General features: G+C 41.4%; 2 protein-coding genes across 4 annotated transcripts; both read right to left on the reverse strand.

The window, feature by feature from the left end:
• Positions 1 to 3783: 3783 nt before the first annotated feature.
• LOC121915723 (sulfotransferase 2B1-like) lies at positions 3784 to 14631 on the reverse strand. 2 transcript variants are annotated; one of them, XM_042440199.1, is made up of 7 exons: positions 11602 to 14631; positions 10659 to 10804; positions 9292 to 9500; positions 8646 to 8772; positions 8252 to 8346; positions 6689 to 6869; positions 3784 to 5932 (listed from the first exon to the last, which is right to left on the reverse strand). In XM_042440199.1, the coding sequence occupies exons 2-7, from the start codon at positions 10795 to 10797 to the stop codon at positions 5823 to 5825; spliced, it is 861 nt and encodes a 286-aa protein (XP_042296133.1). In that variant the 5' UTR covers positions 10798 to 10804; positions 11602 to 14631; the 3' UTR covers positions 3784 to 5822. The 2 variants fall into 2 exon arrangements, with proteins under 2 accessions (XP_042296133.1, XP_042296132.1); XM_042440198.1 differs by having other exon boundaries at positions 10659 to 14631.
• A 138-nt stretch (positions 14632 to 14769) lies between these two features.
• On the reverse strand, positions 14770 to 20633 carry LOC121915722 (sulfotransferase 2B1-like). 2 transcript variants are annotated; one of them, XM_042440197.1, is made up of 7 exons: positions 20484 to 20633; positions 19026 to 19171; positions 17863 to 18071; positions 16949 to 17075; positions 15986 to 16080; positions 15413 to 15593; positions 14770 to 14976 (listed from the first exon to the last, which is right to left on the reverse strand). In XM_042440197.1, exons 2-7 carry the CDS (start codon positions 19153 to 19155, stop codon positions 14858 to 14860), a joined length of 861 nt encoding a protein of 286 aa, XP_042296131.1. In that variant the 5' UTR covers positions 19156 to 19171; positions 20484 to 20633; the 3' UTR covers positions 14770 to 14857. The 2 variants fall into 2 exon arrangements, with proteins under 2 accessions (XP_042296131.1, XP_042296130.1); XM_042440196.1 differs by lacking the exon at positions 20484 to 20633 and adding an exon at positions 20027 to 20179.
• Positions 20634 to 21864: the final 1231 nt, after the last annotated feature.

A 21864-nucleotide genomic window follows, 5' to 3' on the forward strand; every position in this document is an offset into this window, starting at 1 on the left:
GTGAGTCACACACTCTCAGCCACAGAGAACTCTGTCATCATAAATCACTCAGAAGCGCTTTGAAGGCATACATGTATTTTGGCACTGCAGTTGATTTAATGTACTTCTTCAGCTTTACTCTAATTTTTGAACATAACAGTTCCTGGTCTGCACTGTAGACTGCTCCTGTTTTTGTAGAGACTATGTTTCTTCCTCTGCTTCCAGTTACGTAGTATATTTGAAAGACAGTCAGGGATGGGTTACCACTGCAGCCTTCTACAAGGTACTAACACAAATTATCTCTGAGAGATCTTCTACCAGCATCATCCCACACTACTGCTGCTGCCCAGTAGCTGTTTGGCACATTTAGTTTGATTCCTCAACAAAAGCCTGCATGACTGTCAATATGAATTCTACTGTCAGCAGAACCTCTAAGCTCATGGGAGCATGCAGTCCTACCACCTTGGAAAGGTTGTGCCAAAGTGGGGATCTAAGGCATACCGTTGTAGAAAATCAATATGCTGATCCTCAGTTATCCAACACATTGGGTCAGACCACGATCTTTTGCTCCCTAAGGGTCTCCTGTCCAATATATAAACTAATTGGCCTTCCAATTGAATTTTATTCCAGTATTAATGATGCTCTACCATAGCCGAGGGCAATGAGGTACATATGATCTCCTGGATGAGGGGGTCATTGCACTCTACCTAATGGTTGTGCTGGTCCTGTTGCTTTGGGCCACCACAACTGCCAGGTAAGTCTACCAGGGCTCAACAGCAGAATAGAGGAGTATCTCAAATGCACTTTACCCAAGAAATTACCATTTTAAACAGCACACCCCTGTAGAGTTTCCCATCTTGTCTCTGTGAAATGTAATACAATTTTGTCATGTCCCAAAGTGATCGTGCAACAATTTTCCATGCTATGCAATTATAGCACTTTGATACTACTTTATCTTTCCTGGGTCCATCCCCTGGAACATCCAACCTTCCACGGATACACTGTAGTTCGACATGGCTTTTCCCTCCCTCTTTTGTTCTTGTGACAAATGAGAATTTAGTATTAGCTCAGCACTTAAGATCATCCACCCTTCAATCCTCTGCCAAAAGATAAAATGAAATGAAAATCAGAGAGCAGAAAATTATTTAAGATCCAGTTCAGTGTTGAGTGAAAAATGTGGATCTAGATTAGCTGTTGATCCTCAGTTGGTTTGCTTATGCAAAGAAACTCAGTGAGCATTAAGTGAGCATACAAGGTGTGGCTTTTGTTTGCCTTGGCCATTTCACTTGTGTTAAAGTCCCAAATGTTTGCAAATGAAGACCTGGAGGGAGAGCAGGATCGTCATGTCTCTTGGTGTAATAGATTGCTACTGAAAATGGGGGTCTGTGGATTGAGGTTAATCTGTGGGCCGTCAGATGCTAGTCTGTGGCAGGTGTTTAGGAAACTATGCAAATATGATAATAACATGGAACAAACATGGTACCAGTCCTTGGCACATAGGGAGAAAAATAGTTCTTTGTCACATCAAATAGCTTGTAAAGCACTGGCATAAAAGATAAGGAGCAAGGGAAGGGGAGGGAAAGGTGGAGAGGGATGTAGTGGCACCTTTAAGACTAACTGGTTTTTATTTTTGCATGAGCATTCGTGGATATAAACCCACTTCTTTGTATGCAGTACAGAGTGATATTGTGGGAGTGGGAGTAGGATACAGATGGTAGAAAAACAGCTTGAAAGGGAATGTATATATGTATATAGAAAGCAGAGAGTTACAGCATAGAATTTAAAAATTGCAGTTCTACAAAGTCCCTGAACCTAAGTGATTCTGGGAATTGTAACCCAAAAATGCAATTTTTCTAAGGATTGCCTAAGTAAGTGGCTTACTCACATTCATGTCACTGGACAAAACTGCAGTTAGAAATCAACATTTGCTACTATAACAATACTAAGGCAGCTAGTTATGGCCAAAACAATAAGACAGTGTTTTCAGTTGATCCAGGAAGTAAAAGAGAATAAAACTGAACCTTGATTGTCAAGGGGTACACTTTACTTTATGAATACCAGTTTCATATGGGATGCTTAAGCCCAGTGTGCTTTGCAGTGTATGAATCCGTGTCACGCCCTTGTTCTGCTTCTGCTCCAGTGTGCCTTGGGCGAGGGCAGAGGATGAGTCTAGTCCAAAGCTTAATATGTTTGCTGACCATTAAACTTCCTTCAGCTCACCGTCATGCCATGCACTTGCAATTTGATATTGTTTACTCATCCCACGGGCACGTGGTCATCTCCAAATTTTTGCATTCTGGCCATGATCTCTATCTCCTTAGCATGAATGATGGGACCTAAATGGAATAGAATAGCCCTGAACTCTGGAAAAGCTATGCATTTGCCTTTCACACTATTATAAATAAGATGGGCTAAAGCTCTTTTGAACAAAATGGCCAGCTCTAAGGAACTGCTATTGTCTAAGGTTTGAAGATGAGGATCAATATTTGTCTTCTGAATTGACTCCCTCTACTCTGCTCACATAAGGTTATCTGACTGAAAGTTGTAGAGGCCTTCTGCACCTCTAATGGTTCTGTAAGAAGAGGGAATTTCAGCAGACATTGCTTGCTATCTGCTTGTGCGACAAGCCACACCTGCTGAAATTCTTTCTTCTACACATCCATCAAATGTACAGGAGTCTTCTCCAGTTTTTAATCTGGCAACCTGACACTCAGTAATCTGTTTGACTACCTCATACAGTCTCATAGGAGTTTATCACACGGGGAGGAATTGGAAGTTTAAAATGGTGCAAATGGTTTTCACATGCAAAGTGCTGTTATCCTGTGCAAAATCCGAGATCAATCTGCACGCGCGTGCAAATGCGTGAATGGTTTTCACACAACAGGACCAAATGGGCCTCCGTCCTGATAATGATAAAAGTGTGTGCATTCCAAAAAGGCGATCAAATATGCAAATGATTTTCACATGTAGACCACAACAAATCTATCTGTGTGTTTCCCTGCCTTCTCTCAGTAGCTGTTTCTGTAAGAACTGTGGCTTGGAGAGAAGGTTGAAGTGATCCCCAAACTGTCCTTTTTAAGGGATTTCGGACTTCAGCTCCCAGAAGCCTCAGCCATGTTGGCCACTAGCCTGGGATTCTGGGAGCTGAAGTCCAAAATGCCTTAAAGGGGACAGTTTGGGGATCACTGCGGCTGAAGCAGGAAAGAGAGAGAGAGAGAGAGAGAGAGAGGAGCACACTGGGACTTAGACAAGCATTATGAAACAAGTATTCACTTTCCCCCCCCCCTCTCTTTCTCTGCTCTTGCATCAGCTGTTTGTTTTAACAGCTCTGGCTAGGAAGAAGGGTGGGTACTTATTTTACTTATTCCTTGGCACTGGAAGTAAACACCCCAAAGAGCCATGGGAAATCTGGTGACAACCACAAAAACAGGGAGAATCCTGTGACTAAACTGCAATTCGCTTTCACACTACAGCAGTGCGCAAAAAAGCGAATTCGTGAATGAAATGGAAATAAATTTCCGATATTTTCCCGAAAATGCTAATTTCCTGGTTCAGGTCACTTTCTTGTCAGATTCCAAGTGGCTTGCACATAACATCATGTGAAAACCATTTGCGCAATAGTCAATGGAATTCACAAAATTCAGTAGTCCATCTATGCAGACACATCCCAGATCAGTGCACTGAAAAACCCTGGAAGCTGGATGTGAACCCCAAACCATGTTAACTCTAAAATAATCCCAATCCATTTTAACCACCATTCTTCCCTCTTGCCAGTTCACACCATACAAAAGTCTCCCATATCAGTTTATTGAAAACCTGAATTTTATTTTATTAACTTTATTTATTAACTGATTATATTAACTTTAATCTATGTTAACCTTCAGATCATTAAAATGTAAACCCACCTTGCCTTCCTGCTGTCCCCTCTCCTCCTCCTCCACCAGACCAGTTAATCTATATAGAAGTATCCCAAGTCAGTGCATTGAAAAACCTAAAATTTTAAGTTTACCCTACTAAATGGAAAACCTAGAATTTTTGGAATACAATCTCTCCCCATTTTCTTCTCTTCTTCTCCTCCTCCTCCTCCTGAAACCCTGCTCAGCCATGGAGACTCCTTGGGTGCCCTTGGGTCACTCACACTCTCTCAAGCCCAGAAAGGCAAAGAAAACCTCCTCTGAACAAATCTTGCCAAGAAAAACTTGGGATAGGTTGACTTAGGGTTGCTATAAGTTGGAAATGACTTGAAGGCAAAGACATTGGGGCCTATGGTGCAAATTTGAATGTTTTTGTGACGCTGCCCTCTGCTGTGTTGACTTTGCCAATGCTTCTCAGCCATGAAATGAAATCTATATTATAATATCTGACGGAATAGCATTGGGTAGTTCAGTGTATTAGAGATGCTATTGGAGAGCAGTGAGACTGCTAGGGACTGCTATTCCAACTATGAAGTGTATCATTTTCTGTTACATTTCAGCAACCTGGGGCCTGAGCAGATGGGCCCAGAAAGCATGGTTGCTTGGTTGGCCCTTGGTTCAGTGAGCTGATGGGTGGGTATTCACATACACATACCCATGCCAACCCTGGCACACCATTCCATACCTTGATGGCCATCAGTCTTACTAAGAAGCCCCCAGTCACCACATCTGACATTAAAAGAAAGCGCCTGGCTGCACCCACATGGCCAGGGACCCCATTTCTGCATCAGATGCAGGGACTGGGGGAGTTTTCATCCAGATTGACAGCCAGAAAGGGAAGGAGCATGGGGAGGGCATCTGAACAGCCCAGTTTTGCTAAGGGATTTGTTAGAAACTGTCTATTTTACCCTGGGAGTAAATGCTCTTTACCCCAGGATCAGGCTGGATCCTCTGAATCCACATCGGGATAGGCAAGATCAGGCCCAATCCTGCCCCTGGGGTTTTGGCCTGTGACATCTGTAATAGATAACATGAGTCCAGGGGAAAACAGGTCTATTTGGCCTGTGCGGACAACCCCATGGACTAACTAACACAGATTATATGAGTACCATGCTGTTGATTGTTGAAACTAACTCTAAGTGAATATTTTCACTTAATTACAATTATGAGAACCTCTCTACTGTAGAGGTGGATTTACTGGCTTCAGTATAGTTGCAGTGTGAGCTTATACACTTTTGGTCTGTGCTAATATAGTTGTTCTTGTTTACTTCTGTGCATCTCTCTAAGCATGATCACTTACCCTTTGTGAAATTGATATTTTGTTCTTCTTTGACCAACATGGGATTTAGTATTTGGGGCTCAAACCTCACTTTTGCTTTCAACTGGTTTACTTTATGATTTAACTTGTTTCTAAGCCTTAGTTTGGCTTCTGTGAAATTTTGAAAACAAGCTCTGGATTGGAAATATTGATTTTCTGTTTTGAAACTCCATCTCTGACCTCTACTTTGTATTCTAGAGGGCATTGTTGTTGTTGCGTGTACATTTGCATTCCAGCACCCTGTTAAAAGTAGCACTCCTCATAACAGCTGAACGATGCCATTAAAGAAAATTGAGAAAGAGCTGAAGAGTCCTTGGCAATGTTTCTTTTAACCTTGGCAGTTTGTTCTCTGGGAAATGACTATTTTCTAACTGGACAGGCTATCATTGAAGCCATCTTGTGAGAGTACTCCTTTCAGAATCCCAAACAACCCAGCTGTCCCAAAAGGCTGAGGTGTGAGTAGTACTGAGTAAGTTGGATCTCTGGGCTAACTCAAGATAAGGGAGCCTCCTCTATGCTGGGCAATAGAACCTTTTCAGTGGAAGAAATTTGAACCATTTGAGTCATATAATGCACATACAGAGAGAAGTAGCCAGAACAATTGGTATTCTTCAGCCCCATGGGAAGGCTACATTCACATCCTTCATTTTTTCCTGATAAACACAGTCAAAATGCTTGCTCTGTTTTACTGTCAAGTGGTTTTTCCAGTCCTCACAGATCCCTGGAAAATGACAAGAAGGAGTAAGGTAATCACAAAGAAGTAGCACAATGTATATTAATACCCCTAGCTGTAGACAGAAGTGGGGAGCTGTCATCTGAGATGGCCGATGCTGGAGGACAACTACTTTGCCACCTTCCTTGGGTTTCCCCCCCACCGTTCTCCAGGTATTCAACCCTCCTGACTAGTAGTCCAGCATTTCTAATGCTTGCTGGATTATAGCTTTCTCTCAATATGCTACCACACTCTTAGTAAAAACCCCTGAGTGAATATGAGGGAGCCAGGCCAAACTACACAACCCAATGCACACTTCACGTGTGCATTTGTTTCTTCTAGAGGGAGAGCCCAGCAAAATATCTTGGGCCAGTCCTCTTTTACACATTGTCACTTCTAAAAAGCCTCCTCTGATATAATAAAGCATGCTAACACTGCTCATGACTGAAGGGGTTGTCAGCTGTTTCCATATCAAAATCTTTCAGTTTATATCACAAGAGTCTAAAATGTGTCCCTTCAGATGTTGCTGGACCGTCATTCCCAGCATTCCTCATACATCAACTATAGTGGTTAACACCAGTTAGATGTGTAATTTTAAATATAAGTTGTAGCATATAAATGAATCAATGCAAAAATAAATAGTAACCCCAAGGGCACTGTCATATCTTGGGCTCTCCATCACAGGTCTGCCCAACTGCTGCTATCTGAGCCCCACAGCAAATCAATGTATACCAATTCCAAACACCCAGAAAGCTCTGCTTTTACCTTTCCTCATGAACTTTCCTTCTTTATGGTTGAAATGTGCATCTGGAAGGTTGGAAAAGTTGGACATTTTGTTATCCTTCATCTTCTGGAAGGAGGCGTTTTCCACTACAGCATCTATTTGCTGTCTGTTGATTTCTTTACCGAGGAAGTGGCAGATCTTTTCCACACTGCCTCGCAGGTCCTGGGGAAGGAGGGAATAATGTTGAACAACAGGAATCTGATTCCTAACTCTGTGCTTCCATGTCGAAATCTACTTTCTCCTCTCTCTGAGCCTCTCACCATCTCTTCAGTGTTTTAAAAGGATGCTGGCAAATGCCACAGCATTTCTGCTTAAAGGCAGATGTTTTGGGGAGCAGTGGTGTTGTTCCTGTTATGGTCCTTACTCCCTGCATCCCCCAGTGATGCCATTGGGTCCTGGCACACAGGGAGGGGAGGATCTAACAGCTTAAGAACCACTGCAGCCAAAAACAGTCCTCAGTCCTAAATGGCTCTCATATATCATGTTTTATTATTGGGGTAAGCAAAGTGTGGCCACTTTTGGCTCTTGTAGTGTGGCCCCAAGGCTCCCTATCATACCTCCCACAATGCCCACAATGTCAACTCACCTCCAGTACTCTAGGAGATGTGATTTCCCACTTAAATATAATACCTGCCCACCTCTAGTTTAGGTCTTAAAAGGCCTTTCATAGAAACTGGAAGTGGTGTGTTAGTCACTTCCTGTTTCTTACAAAATCAGTTTTCAGCCTAAAGTAGTTCTAGTGGAGGTGAAAGCAGAATCCTAAGATTCTATCATAATCTAGCCAAAGAAAAAGTCTAGATAAGTCTAAATGTTCTTGTTGTTATCTGCCTTCAAGTTGTTTCCAACTTACTGTGACAATAGGGACCCTAAAATCATGGGGTTTCCTTGGCATGTTTCATCAAAGGGGGTTTGCCACTGCCATCCTCTGAGAATGAGAGAATGTGACTTGCCCCAGGTCACTCAGTGATTTTAAATGGCCAAGCTGGGATTTGATCCCTGGTCTCCAGAGTCATAGTCCAATGTTCAAACCACTGCACCTTGTCTCCCTTATAGATATGCTGATTTCAGCACCTTAGACAGATCCCAGTTTGACAATGGGTAGACCTTGTCAAGGGGAAATATTGCATCCACTGAAGAGATTTCCATTGTTAAAGGGCAAAGAATTCTAGATCAATAGTAAACCAAACTGCAGCCATATTGTTGATAGATTCAGAGCCATTAGGGACTAGGAATAAACTTGAGCAATTCAGTATATCAATGATATTGTTGTAGCTGTGTAACTACTAGGAACTGATATTTCCATTACGAAGTGTATCATTTTCTGCTACATTTATATAACATGGACTAATAAAGCCAGGTGAAATGAATATCATATTGTTGACTGTTTAAACTAATTCATAATGGATATTTTCAGCTAATGATGTCATGAGAAACTCTCTTCTACATGTCAGTGTATAGTTTCCTGAATCATCACTATGTGAGTTTATAAATGTTTAATCTGTGTTAATTCTAGGTATGCAAATATAGGTAATGTCAAACCAGACCTTCTGTAACTCTTCATATGTGATGAAGAAGAAGTTGGACCTGTCCTTCATTTCCAGCCAGCCTTTCACATGGTCAAACCAGGAACCAATGGGTACTGAGAGGGCAAAGCAGAGGCAAAGACAGAATGTAAGCAGTCAGAGTTAATGTTGGGGGCAGGGGAAAGAAAGCAAATTTTCACTAGGAGTATAGATATTTATTATCACATAGAACAACACTGACACTGAGGCCTCTTCATATAATCCCTTCCTGACAGCATGACAGCAAAAAAAGCGAAACCCTGTCATGGAGCTCATTTCTTCCTTTCATTTGCACTTCACCCACTTCACAACGTGAGATGTATTTTTCTGCCATGAGGCCAATTGACAAATTCAAATGTTTTCTCTTATTCCATACCATTTCCACTCAGAAACTCCTCCAGAAATTCTTCCACAGTTCCAGGATCCTTCAATCCATCATACAACTTAGCAAAGTGGTAATATGAGATCAACACATCCTTAGGATTGCGCAGGGTGTAGATAACCTGTAAGAGAGTTAGTTATTTAGAGAGTGCAAACAAAGCCAAACCTGCTATTGGATATGTTAGGGCAGCCACATCGAGCAGCTTATTTGAATGGCTATGAAAGTGCAACAATGGCATTTTTAATTCACAAAATAGATCTACTACTGCTTCGGCATGCAATAAGGCAAGTGTCAAAAAAGCTACCAAATGGGGAACTACAATTAAGAAGAGCAAAAACATGTGGGAAAAAACATGAGTTTTGCAGAGAAAATGTGAATTCTAGAAACATGTTATTTTGGCCCAAAACAGACAGGACACATAAAGCGACTTCTGGGCACTTTTAGGGGGCATGGCATTAAAATAACGCAGCCCCCAAACTGCCCAGATGACTAAGGCGGCCCAAACCCAGCTGCAAACAAAACATTTTTGAATGTGTGAATATCTGGCAAAAAGTGCAATGTTGTTGGTAATGTCAACAAATCCAGTTTTGAGGCTTGAAAAGCAAGCTCCCATAGACTTAATGTATCCGTTTCCTCTTACCTTGGCCTCAGAATGGAGTAAGGACTTGGGTGAAATCTGAAATGGCAGGTGAGTTGTTAGAAGACGGGGTGGAGGATATTTCAAGGCTAGTTCCAGACCGAGATTAGTGTTAATCCATGGCGCCCGCTCCCAAACCACTGTGCTGTGAACCCATGAGGGGTCCCCACTGTGTTGGATCAAGCCCAAGATCTCTAGCATCCAAACGGTACCTTGGAAGAGAATTCACAGTATTACCTCTAGTGTCATAGCAAAGACTGATTTTCCTGCAGATACAACATGGTTGTTTTCCTCCATCGCCTTATACCACTGAGTAATCCTTGTTTCCTCTCGTCTGCTAAGAGTTCGTGCCAAACATTTTGACCTTCAATCAGGCCATCAGGTTTGGTTATGCAATGGCTGCACTAAGCCAAATAAATGCTGGGGTTCTGCATAAAGAAGCAGGACAGTTGAGCAGTGAATGAGTAATGAATGAGGTAGCAGTGTGAGTAAAAAAAGTTATTTTCCTGTTCCTCAAGATCCTGAGATGCATGGTGAAGAGAGGATACATTACTACAGGTAAGAGGATGAGTAGTGACAGCTATTGTCCTCTGCCATGGAAGAGAAGCAGTACCATAGATAACAGAAAATAGACTAGGAGGTGAAACACATGGGCCAGATAAAGCAGTTTCAAACCACTTTGAAGGTGGGACATTTAGATGGCACATGCCTCCAAAGTGGGTGGAAACTGGACTGAAGCAACGTTACAGGGCTAAAACCTGGAGCCAAAAGAACCCAGAATATTCCAGTTTAGCCCAGAAAATACATACCTTCAAGCCTGCATATAAACACTCCAACACCAGAGCAGTTCTGAAAGAGCAATCTATCTTAACCCTTTCTCTAAAGCTGCATATAAACACACTAATGCAGGTGCACATTTGAAAAGAAGGGAGCTGCCATACCCAAGTGGTCAGGGCATGGGTTGAAGGAGACCCCCTATACATGCCCTCTTCACACACCCCTTCACCACATGCTCCCGTTTTGGGCTGTCGGGTTTGTATATGGTGTAATTACATCCATTGCAATTGTCACATTTTCACTTTTTGCTTTGCCACTGGCACCAGGCTGTTTATATGCAGACATGAGGATGCACGTTTTCTGGGCTAAGATGGAATATCCTAACTTCTTTTTGCTCAGGTTTTTATCCCCAGAGTGTTTTGGCTTTGTTTTGGTTTCCACCCGCTTTTGAGATGTGCGTCATATAAAGGCCTCACCTCCAAAGCAGCTGGAAGCCACTTTATTTTGCCCGTCTGCTTCACTCCCTTGTCATCTAACATCTACTAATAAGGCCTTTAAGATCATACCCAAAATTACTCAAAGGCACCACTAACCTGACTTGGGGTAAGTGACAAGCAGTATATCTTCATCCAGCAGCTGGAATTCATTTTCCACATAGTTCAGTGTTTCCACTGTGCTTCTCATTGAAGGAAAAAGGATTCCCTTGTAAGTTATGTATAATTCTGGGGTCATTGAGAACCTAGATAGATAGATAGATAGATAGATAGATAGATAGATAGATAGACGTATTTAAATGACAAAAATATATGTTAGTATGAAATATCCTTAAGGCTTCTCTAATGTTTTATATATTCATATAAAAATATATAGAATCTCCACTGAAGCCTCTTTCATTTCATTTTCATTCCTCATTCGAATATCTTCCATACCTATATATCTACATTTTATACCTTCCACCTTTCTTTCCCACTCACTTCCTGTGTCTTCCTCAGCTTAAGCCTTCTCCCATTGCCTATTCTTTCTTTGTTCCTTCTGTATTATTCTAAACATTTCCCTACTTACTCATAGCTTCATTTCCACATACTCATACCTTCAACAAACTTAGGGATGAAACTGATGGTCAAAAAGAGCCAACTTCCAGGCGGACTGGGGGCATGATGTTCAGACGGCAGCATGCCCCCAGTCTGCCAGAAAGCTGCACTGCCAATTGCATGTGTGGCAGATCCATGGCATTTTGGTGGCACAGCATTTATACATGCTGTGCTGAAGCACCCCTGAAGAAAAGCCAACATGGCAGCAAAGGCACCCTTTCCACAGCACAAAATCATGCTGGACTTCCCATGTCAGCAACAATTAATGCATATAATCCAAGGATAGAGAGTAGTTGGAATGCGAAACCCCAAGAATTTCTAGTCTCCGTTTCTGTGACTTCTTCAGCTACATCCTTGTCAAAATATAAACATTTGTGCATGCACATCATGTCGATAATATAAACACACTGGACAATTACAACAATTTATCATTCAGACTACTTACGTTTCAGTGATACAAGATGTCTACACCATAAAGGCTACACGGCGTGAAATGGCTTGTAACTAACTCCTAAGAGGGAGGTGAATAAATGCCTGTTGCAATTGGTAATGATTACCATCTCTTAAGCAAGGGAAACAGGCAAGAAAGGCAAGCTAGGGTATTATTAACAAACTCATACAGTCTTATGTAACTTAAAAGGTATTCTTAGCTGTTCTAGAAAAAGTAATGATCTTTAGCTCCAAGGTGTCACTGCATTGATGCAATCTGAAACAATCCTTTGACGATGAAACAGGCGTGGAAAAGGCACTGGATCCACTCACTCAATAGCTATTAGCCTTAACAGGGTACATTATCTAAACTGGAAGATGTCACAAATGAAGTATTATTAAGGGGGTATCTAGGGGAAAGGGGTAACACAGCTTGTAGAAGAAACTGTACTGCTGAGAGGCGACTCTAATACCATTTTTGACAGTAAGTTGGATAGCGCCCTACAGAAAAGAAGGTGCTATTGAACATGCCAAGGAGACTTATAATGGGAAGGCTAAATCTAGTAAAAGAATATGAAGCCATTTAATCGGACCCATAGGCTGGCTGTCTTCTGGGTACTCACCTGCTTTATTTTACCTGTTTTAATCTGCACTGTATGATAAATAATAGCAATGCAGTAAAGTACTAGCATGATAGAAAGTCAACCAGCAGTCCCTTATTAGACGCTGCCCTGTTCATTTGCCAATAATACCCGAAATATGTCTTAGTTTTAATAAAATGAAAAGACAGCCAAGCTGCTTCTTAAAAAGGCAATTGTTTTCAAGACAGAAAGCGGCATTACGAAAAAGAAAGTCAGCAGTTAGGGACGAACCTGTTTTCTGCCTCATAGAAATGAAAGTTCTTATCGGATGTTACTGACATGTCACACAACCAGAATGGCAAGTTGTATTTACTAAAATAATGTAAGGGCTGAACTGTAAGCTACTCTGTGACTGGGCTTTCTGAGTAGCTGCTGGCTATCAGCTGTGTCAGCCTTTGGCTAGTTGTACAGACTATGTTCAAGACTCAGGGTGGCTTCTACTCCTCCTCAGTACCAGCCCACTGGAAAGCCAGCCATCAGAGGCCTTTTCCCACTGCATCATGGGTGCCTATGGCATCTGCTTCTGTCTGCTAAACTGGCTTTTTTGGCTATTGCACATGACACATCTCTTTCTCTGCTTTATGTTACATAACTTTGTCTAACTGCCTGTCCTCCACAGCCTGTCATCGCTTCATGTTGTCGTGTCATTTGAAAAAGTAATGAGGGTTCATTATATTTACTTCCCGCACACTTTTTTCAGAGATTCACTGCAATGCATAATAATAAGCAGCATGTTGTTTGTGCCAGAAAAAATTATGCAGTCTCTTTTAGCATGTGTCTAAAGGGATTCTGACGCTGGCAGCACATCAGAGGGGATCGTGCCATATTATAAGGTGCTGTGTTTGGTCCAAAATCATGTTGAGATTTATAAAAAAAAAAAAGAAGCAGCACTTCATATCATTTTGTTTCTCAAAAACAAGTCATGCCAGGCTAACCTTGGTCCAAAACACACTGCAGAAATAATCCAATTTGAGACTGCTTTAACTGCCTTGGCTCAATGCTAGGGAATTCTGGAACCCAGGTTTATCCCATAGCTTTTCAAGAACAGGAAAATCCCATTCTTGCAAAGCTACTGGATAAACCTGGGCTGCCTACAAGCTACCTATGGGGAATGTGGTAAGATCCATCATTGCTGGGTAAATCACATGTCTGTCCCATTGAAGGTAGTCATATGCAATAAGCGTCCATGTCTGTTGCTGTTCCTTTTGCTGTGTGCCTTGCAACCTTCAATTGGAACAGTGACCATTTTAATACTTTTTACAATTTAAGAATTTTTATTAACGTTTCTAATACATATACACAAAAAACATAAAATATACTAACATATATATTAACATTCCTTCAATTAGTTATTCTCAAATAATTGTTGATTTTTCAAAGAGATAATAATTAATAGGTAATTTACTCTATTTATATAACCATATTTACATACATTATATGCACTAATTCTTAATTTTGTAGTACATTCATATTTTTTGTTAGAATTTTAGATGTATCTGTATTTATTTTAAGTCCAGAAAATTCACCATATTCTTTTAGTTTCTGCAGTAGGTTACCTCTTTCCTTGTTAGTGTTAAATATGTTAATTATAACCAAATCATCAGCAAAAGATTTTAACTTTAATTCTTAGTTACAATCTGGATATTATCTGTTGTGTTCCCAATAGAACATCCCAATAGAACTGCTACAATCCCAATAGAACTGCTACAATCCCAATAGAACTGCTACAATCCACAGAGACAGAATCAAGATCAGTTCTCAATGAAATCTGCCAACAAATAAGGAAAACAAGACAGTGGCCCACAGATTGCAAGTGACCAATATATATCCCCATCGGTAAAAAAGAAGACATAAAAGATTGAATTGGTTACAGAACCATCACACTAATCTCCCATGCAAGCCAAGTCATGCTCAAAATTCTGCCGCAAAGACTCCTGCCATAGGTGGAATTTAAAATCCCAGAGGTCCAAGCTGTATTTAGGAAAGGAAGAGGCACTAGTGATCACATTGCAAAGATAAACTAGATAGTGGCGCACGCCTCCTTTGCAGAAATGTGAGGCAGTTATCTTCAACGACAAAAATTAAAAATGAAATAAATATTTCCTTTTCAGTTCTGCTTAATCCCAGAACACTTCTTAAAAGGGAGAACTTTAAGAAGGGGTGAGAATCATACGGCTCTAGAGAGGTTGCTGGACTTCTTCCATGTGGTCCCAAGGGATGATGCCATTTGCAATGTATCCAGAGGCTTCTTAGCCACCAGCCAGCCCCACTCTATAGTAGCTGCTACATGTCCATGTCAGGCTATGGTGAAGCAGCCTGAAGAAGGTGAGGTTTAAGGGAGGGCAAATGGGAGACGTACCATGTCTTCTGGTGCAGGATCTTAGCTATATAGTTTCAGCCCATGATATATCACCGATAGATGAGGGGAGAGAAATTGCTAATCTTTAGGCCATTCTAGAATTCAAAATGTATTGCATCCTTCTGATTCTTTGCACCCTGCCATATTTGTTCAAGTACCATCCTATCTATGGAAATAAGAAATCTTCAACCGGCTTCTTTTATTTAATACATTGACTCTCAGAGACTTTGGAGAGATAAAATGTTTGTGTACAGAACAGCAGGTGGAGCAGTCTAGCATTCTTCAGTCCCATAGGAAGTAATGTTCACACCCTGCATTTTCTCCTGATAAACGCGGTCAAAGTATTCATTCTGTGCCACTGTCAGGTGGTTCTTCCAGTCCCCAGAAATCCCTGCAATGCCATAGGAGGCAACAATGAATATAATCAACACAATGTACAATCAACACAATGAAACCAATTTCCTCTCAAATGACCAGCCCTACCATTAAGCAAAGTGAGAAAGGAGTAGAAAGTGGACATTGAGGAAGAGAGCTCTATCATTTATGCTTCCTTCCCATCAACGATTATATCATCTAGAGTCACTGTCAGTGCTGTGATACTGCTTACTGGACCATCTCAACTAGTATCCTTCAACCAATGGGTTACGAGAAGATTCAACTGCAAGTCTAGTAACTCTTTGTACAAGGAACATCGAGGAGGAATGCTGTCTTCCTCTTTAGTTTAGAAAGCAAAATGATGGACGCCACTTTCCAAACTGGAACAAATACCCACATGTCACCTCTTGATACAACCCTGGCTCACCCGCCTCCCCAAACTCTGCTTTTACCTTTCCTCATGAACTTTCCTTTCTTGTGATCGAAAAATTCCTGTGACAATAGGGAGAAGTTGGACATGCTGTTTTCCTTCATCTTCTGGAAAGAGGCATTTTCCAGCACAGAGTCTATTTGCTGACTATTCAGGTCTTTTCCAAGGATGTGGCAAAGCCTCTTGACACTGTCTTGGGGATTCTGGAGAAGAAAGTAATGTGAGAAAGACAGGGAAACTCACACTGCATTTCCATGGGGATATTTGCCCCTTGCTAAGTGATGTAAAGGGACAGTTGGTGCCATTTTTACAGGTTGCCTTCAGTTAGATATATCTTGCCTTATCTGGTATTGTTGGGAAACAAGCTGGAAGGACAGGGAAAGAACTTTGGCCCCTTCTTGTCAATGAAAGGCCTTCTTCCTGTCATCTTGTTCCAGGTTGTGTCTAGCAAGGACATCTCCCAGGGATCACCAAATATCTTAGCCATGAAATCTGCATATATCTTGAGGTGTTTTATCTAGGTTGCTAGAATTCATGAAAGTCAAAAGCTGTCAATGTTGTAGAAGTGTTAAAATAGTCAGAGGTCACACCATACCTGTTGTAGCTCTTCATAGGTAACCAAAAAGAAGTTAGGTCTGTCTTTCAGCTCCATCCAGCCTCTCACATGATCAAACCAGGAACCAAATGCAACTGGAAGAGCAAACCAAAAGGTAGAATGTAAATACTGTATCTGAAGCAATGTTGTACAATGGACCCTTGGTATCTGCTGGGATTTGGTTCCAGGACCCCCCCATGAATACCAAAGTCTGTGGATGGTCAAGCCCCCCATTATATGTAAGGGCATAGCAAAATGGTGCATATGTAAATGGTATAAAATGGCAAAATCAAGGCCTGCTATTTGGAATTTTTTGCCATGGATGTCTGAATTTATGGATACAGAATCTGTGGGTGTTGCAGCCTGGTTCAAAGCTTAGGAGAATCTATGGCAGCTGGCTCCTTAGTCCACAGTCCCAGGCTTTAAAACCACATTGCACCAATGGTGGCTAGCAGCAAATATTTTTTTAAAGAGATAAACCACGGGAGCAGAAGAAGCCCTTCCCAACCTGACTGTATGGCTATATGCCAGATGTAAGGGCACCACTGGCACCGGGACAAAGCAGGAGAGAGAACCAATAGGCAGAGGGGGAAGCTGTCACTGTTGAGAGGAGAAGGCAATCAGAAATGAGTGTGTGTCCTCATCTCAGGATATGTCATTATGGCAACAAAGAACACACAAACAGCATCGCAAGCACTGCTGCCTCTTGAAGCAACATTGTCTAGCTGGATACCCTTTCTTAATTGGAGAGCCCCAGAAGAAACTGTCAAAGTTAATACCAAGTTGATACCATGTTTGGTATTAAAATATTAAAATAAGAGTTGAAGTTTTGATGCACAATTTTAATGTGTTGAAAGCAAAGCACTGCTGCCTCTAGTTAAAAGAAGGAAAATGTAATGCAATAGTAACTCATTATGGCTTTTGCTACAATCTGATGGAGAGAGCTGATTTGTCTTTCCATACCATTCCCAGTCAGGAACTTTTCCAAGAATTCTTCCATAGTCCCAGGGTCCTGGAATCCTTTAAATGACTTGGAAAAGTGGTAGTTTGAGACCAGCACATCTTTGGGGTTACGCAATACATAGATGACCTGTTAGTGACAGAAAGGTTACATGTAAGGAGGGTGGCATGTCCAGCATTTGTTTGACACATGGAATGCTTTGGGGTCCAAAACACACTGCAGAAATAATCCAATATGAGACCGCTTTAACTGCTGTGGCTCAATGCTAGACAATTCTGGGAACTGTAGTTTTGTGAGTCATTTAGCCTTCTCTGTCAGAGAGCTGTGGTGCCAGAATAAACTACAATTCCCATGATTCCCAAGCACTGAGCCAAGTGGTCTCAAACTGGATTATTTTTGCAGTGTGTTTTGGACCTATGTGACTTGTCTCATATTTCAGTTTTGTGAGGTATAAAATATCTTTAGTTTGCACTGCTCTGTTCCTTTCTTTCGATTAGTTCATGTTCTCCCAGAAGCAGCACAACTATCAAGACATTTTCCTGGAGTCCTTTCTATGCCTTAGTACACAATATGCCATCTTACATCTAACAGACAGTGGGCCCAAACAGACAGGCCAAAAGAAAGCTGCTTCGGGTCACTTTGGAGGTATGCTGTTTAAATGACACATGCATCTTAAGAGGCCTGAAGCTGCACCAAAGCCGCGCTCCAGTCCTTAAGACAGGAACATGGCTTAGGCTTAGGTATGGCTTCCGGCCTCTTAGGATGCATGCATCATTTAAACAGCATACCTCCAAAGTGACTTTAAGCAGCTTTCTTTTGGCCTGTCTGTTTGGGCCCAATGTTAGTCCACAATTCCTCATATCTGGGTTGTACTAAATGAGAAAAAGAAGGTTTGTTTCATGGGTTTGTCTCTTACCTTGGCCTTGGAGTGGTGAAAAGATTTAGGGAAGTGCTGGATTGGTAGGTGAGAAGTGAGGAACCTGGGTGGAGGGTATTTCAGGGCTGTGTCCAGGCAGTCAGACATCTCAATCCATGGTGACCGATCCCACACTGGGATACTGGAAATCCATGATGGGTCCCCACTGTGCTGAATCAAACCCAAGATCTCCAGCATCCAATTGGTACCTGGGAGGGAACCTGATGGTCAAAAACATGCCACTTCTTCCCCAACCCCTTCTCTTTACTGAATCGCAACCTAATTTGCCTTCACTGATACAAAAATAATTACAAGAAAACATGTTATTTGTAACTACATATTTCCCAGGTTTGGTTGACTATGGTCAGTTAATTAGTCCATTTCTGATTGATGTCTTAGTTATTACTGGGATCCAAGAAAAGAGTCTGGGACTAACTGGATCTTGCTCTCCATTTTTTCTAGGCAAGAGTACATTCTCCAGATCACTTGTCAGAATGTGGTCCTCCCTTAACAGCTGAGAGACCACAGGTGTATCTGTCATCTAAATCTAATAGATCCCCTGTCTTCCAGAGAACTGTATCTACAAATGCAGAAAAATCTATCACATAAGGCATCAATCTCCATTGATTTATGAACAAAGGCTGGGTCCATTCATGGGATACATTGTGGTGGGATGATGGCACAAAGAGCCTACAGTCATAAGGGAGGTTATGATTCATTAAATGACCTGAAAATATTTTTTTAAGATACAGTATATCCTCCATATTTCTTCTTTCTTTACTTTCTTTTCTCATGGATCCAGAATGTGAGAACCATTGTGGTGTAGCAGTCTCAGTATTGAAGCAGGGCACCAATAGACCCATTCTGCCATAGAACAGCCTAATGACTTTGAGCAAGTCACATTCTCTCACTCCCAGGAAGGTAATAGCAAGCCTCTGAACAAATCTCGCCAAGGATAACCAAAAGTCAGAAATGTCTTGAAGGCACTCGACAATCCATAATGTAGCAGTTATACAGCGTGCATTGAGGTGGCACCAGTTGTTTTGTTTGATTGTTGAATATGGTTGTGATCGTCACTTTTCAATTAGGTGAAACAACACACACAATATCACATAAAGAGGTCCCTGTAAGCAGGTCTAAAATGAAATGACTGTATTACTGACCTGACTTTGGATATGTGACAGTCACTATATCATCATCCAACAGCTGGAACTCATTTTCCACATAGTTCAGTGTTTCCACTGAAGATCCCACTGTGGGGAACAAGATCCCCTTGTAGGTGAAATATGTCATATCTGATACGGACAAACTGTACACACATGAAAAAGAGAAAGAGAGAGAATGAAAAAGAAACATTGTGATGCAGCATTAGTTGGGGTTTTTTTTTTCCTGGATGTGTTTCTGCTTGTCACTTTTAATATGTAGATCAGAGTCACATAAGTCTCATAAAGGAAATTCGTTATATAATTCATATAAATCATTCCTGTAAGCTTTCCGGTTTTGTTACTCCAACGACTATCTTGGGATTGATAAGAGAATGGCACAGAATTATTGAGAAAGACTCTATAATGCTGTTAGATGCTGACATATGCCTTTTCCAGTTCTGAAAAGATTATTGTGTGAATTGTAAAGCACAAGGTTCTCAATACATATAATATCTATAACATTGGGTTTTAAATTGGAAAGTAGTTGGGCAGTTACTCTGCTTTGCATCACGATTCTCTATCATTATGGAGACATAAATCCAATGCGCTTTCTCCAAATTAAGGCCGCAATGCTTAATTCCTTAAGATAATTGTTTAAATAAAAATGAAGAGCAATCATATACACATCCCAGTGGAAAGGAAAACTCCCACCTGAACAGACGACACAAATTGCTTGGGGATGACTCAAATACTGTGACCTTTGAATATATGTTTGAAGGACTCTTTCACAAAGCTGAACATAAGAGGGGCATCCCTAAACTGACTATCGTACTGAGCTCCAGGGGATGCCAGTCTCAGGTTAGATGTCCAAGAGAATATCTCCAACATTGAAAGCATTTTTGGATAAAGGATGACACTTTTGGTGCAAAGTCTATGGACCACAGCTACCTGGCAACTCTTGTTCCTAAATCAGTTGCAGAATCTGTCTCCTTGATGGCCCTCAAAGGCTCCCTACTCACCTCAAAATTTGTGCGCCTGCTTGTCTCACACTCCGCAGTCGACTGCGTATGACCTTTAGTCTCTCTTTCTCTGTTGTATTGCAGGAGTATGCCACCTGATCAATAAACCTTAGCCAATAAAATCCTTAACAACCAGGGCAGCAACACTCCCATAAAGTTACATTATACAATATCACATCAAAAGGAAAAGGGAGGAGGAGAATGAGGACAAATAAATTCAGGAACAGTACAAACGTCTTTGGATAATATGGAAGACATTCATGGAAAGAAGGAGCAAATGCAGCTAATCTTTCAATAAAATTCATGCAGAGGATCCTCCACTCCCAACTCTCTCTTGGATACAGTTTTTTCCAGAGCAGCACACATGAGATAAGAAACCTATTGGGCCTGCCTTGGAGCTTTGCTTTTGAGTTTCTTGGCTAAGGAGCTTATAGCTTGGGCAAATAAACCAGTTTACCTCTTCCGGCTTCAATTCTGGATGCCCCCAGATGTTACCATGCTTCAATCACCACCGATCTAGGCGGGATACTGCTGCCCAGATGTATCCTGGGTTGAAGCCTTGCTCAGCCCAGCCAATTGTTGAAGTCAGAAACTCCCCAGTCATCCCGAATCCAGAAGTGAAGCCGGAAGAGGTAAACTGGCTTATTTGCCAAAGCGATAAGCTCCTCACACTGATAAGCAGTCACATACTGACCAAGGTTGTTGCTGCTGAAGGGTGTGCCTTCAAGTCATTTCCAGCTTATGGCAACCCTAAGTCGCACATATCATGAGGTTTTCTGGACTTGTTCAGAGGATGTTTTGCTATTGCCTTGCCCTGAGGCTGAAAGAGTGTGACCAAGTGCTTTGAACCTAATCGGCAGATCACTAGCAAGGGGTGGGATAGTGAAGCAGTCGCCTCACTGCCTTATCCTCTGCCTGTGTAGCATTTTTAAGTCAATCAATTGTAGAAAAGATAAGGTTCTGAAAAGTCTAAAAGCTTTGTTTGCTTGGCACCCAGCATGCACCATTTTCTTTGGTGCACCCAATAGTGCTCTTCCTTTAAAATTCCCTTGCTTCCTTGCTGTTTCTGTTCCAGTCAATACATATTATTTAAACGGACATATTTTTTTTTAATCGATGGCAGAAAGACCTATCAAGATTTATTTGGCAAAGGAAGAAAATGAGACTAGCTGTTTGGATTGCATTGCACACCTCTGGGAGCAGAAACCTAGGCCAGCCTACTTGTAAGTAAATCCCATTAAATGCAATGAGTCTACCTAGGACAACAGGTCCAACCCTGGCTGTGTCAGTGCTTGTTCTCACACATTTTCTAAATAAAAAAAAGCTTTGCCACTTTACAGAGTTTATGGATTTTTTATGGATTACCTGCCATGATGACACTGTCATCTCCAGCAGCAATCACTCTTATCTTGACCTGTCCTACGTCACAGAGTTAAGTGTAGTAAAACAGTAAAACAAGAGAAGGAAAAAAGAAAAATAGATGATCTGATTTTAGGATAGTGTGGGATATTTCATGTAGTTGAAGAGGGTAAGAAAGGAAAATAAATCAGGACCATGGTGCTTCACATTTATTGCCTAAATGGAAAGTGTGGCTCACATGTGGCTCTCAGAAATGCAAAGATCTTGAAATGCAAACAATTGGAGGGAGGGCAAAAAGGCGTCTCCCCTACACTATAATGAGATCTTCTCAAGATGAGATCTTCTGAGCAATGGGATCACAGGGGATCTCACCTGTTCAGAACCCTTTGCCCCCCACAGCCTCCACACCATAAAATTTGATATACGAGCTTTTCCTTATCAGCTTTCCTTGTTATTTCATCCAAAAGCAGATCTCAAAG

Source organism: Sceloporus undulatus, chromosome 9, assembly GCF_019175285.1.
Source record: "Sceloporus undulatus isolate JIND9_A2432 ecotype Alabama chromosome 9, SceUnd_v1.1, whole genome shotgun sequence".
NCBI classification, from domain to species: domain Eukaryota; kingdom Metazoa; phylum Chordata; class Lepidosauria; order Squamata; family Phrynosomatidae; genus Sceloporus; species Sceloporus undulatus.

What these genes read in the sequence shown, in the direction of transcription:
- LOC121915723 (XM_042440199.1), bottom strand. Translation starts at nt 10,797, where the DNA reads ATGACCCCAGAATTATACATAACTTACAAGGGAATCCTTTTTCCTTCA. An exon ending in TGTCACTTACCCCAAGTCAG is followed by an intron (nt 9,501 to 10,658) that starts GTTAGTGGTGCC and finishes TTCTCTTCCAAG; the next exon opens with GTACCGTTTGGATGCTAGAG. An exon ending in TACTCCATTCTGAGGCCAAG is followed by an intron (nt 8,773 to 9,291) that starts GTAAGAGGAAAC and finishes ACTCTCTTACAG; the next exon opens with GTTATCTACACCCTGCGCAA.
- LOC121915722 (XM_042440197.1), bottom strand. Translation starts at nt 19,155, where the DNA reads ATGACATATTTCACCTACAAGGGGATCTTGTTCCCCACAGTGGGATCT. An exon ending in AAAGTTCCTGACTGGGAATG is followed by an intron (nt 16,081 to 16,948) that starts GTATGGAAAGAC and finishes TTGCTCTTCCAG; the next exon opens with TTGCATTTGGTTCCTGGTTT. An exon ending in AGGAAAGTTCATGAGGAAAG is followed by an intron (nt 14,977 to 15,412) that starts GTAAAAGCAGAG and finishes ATGGCATTGCAG; the next exon opens with GGATTTCTGGGGACTGGAAG.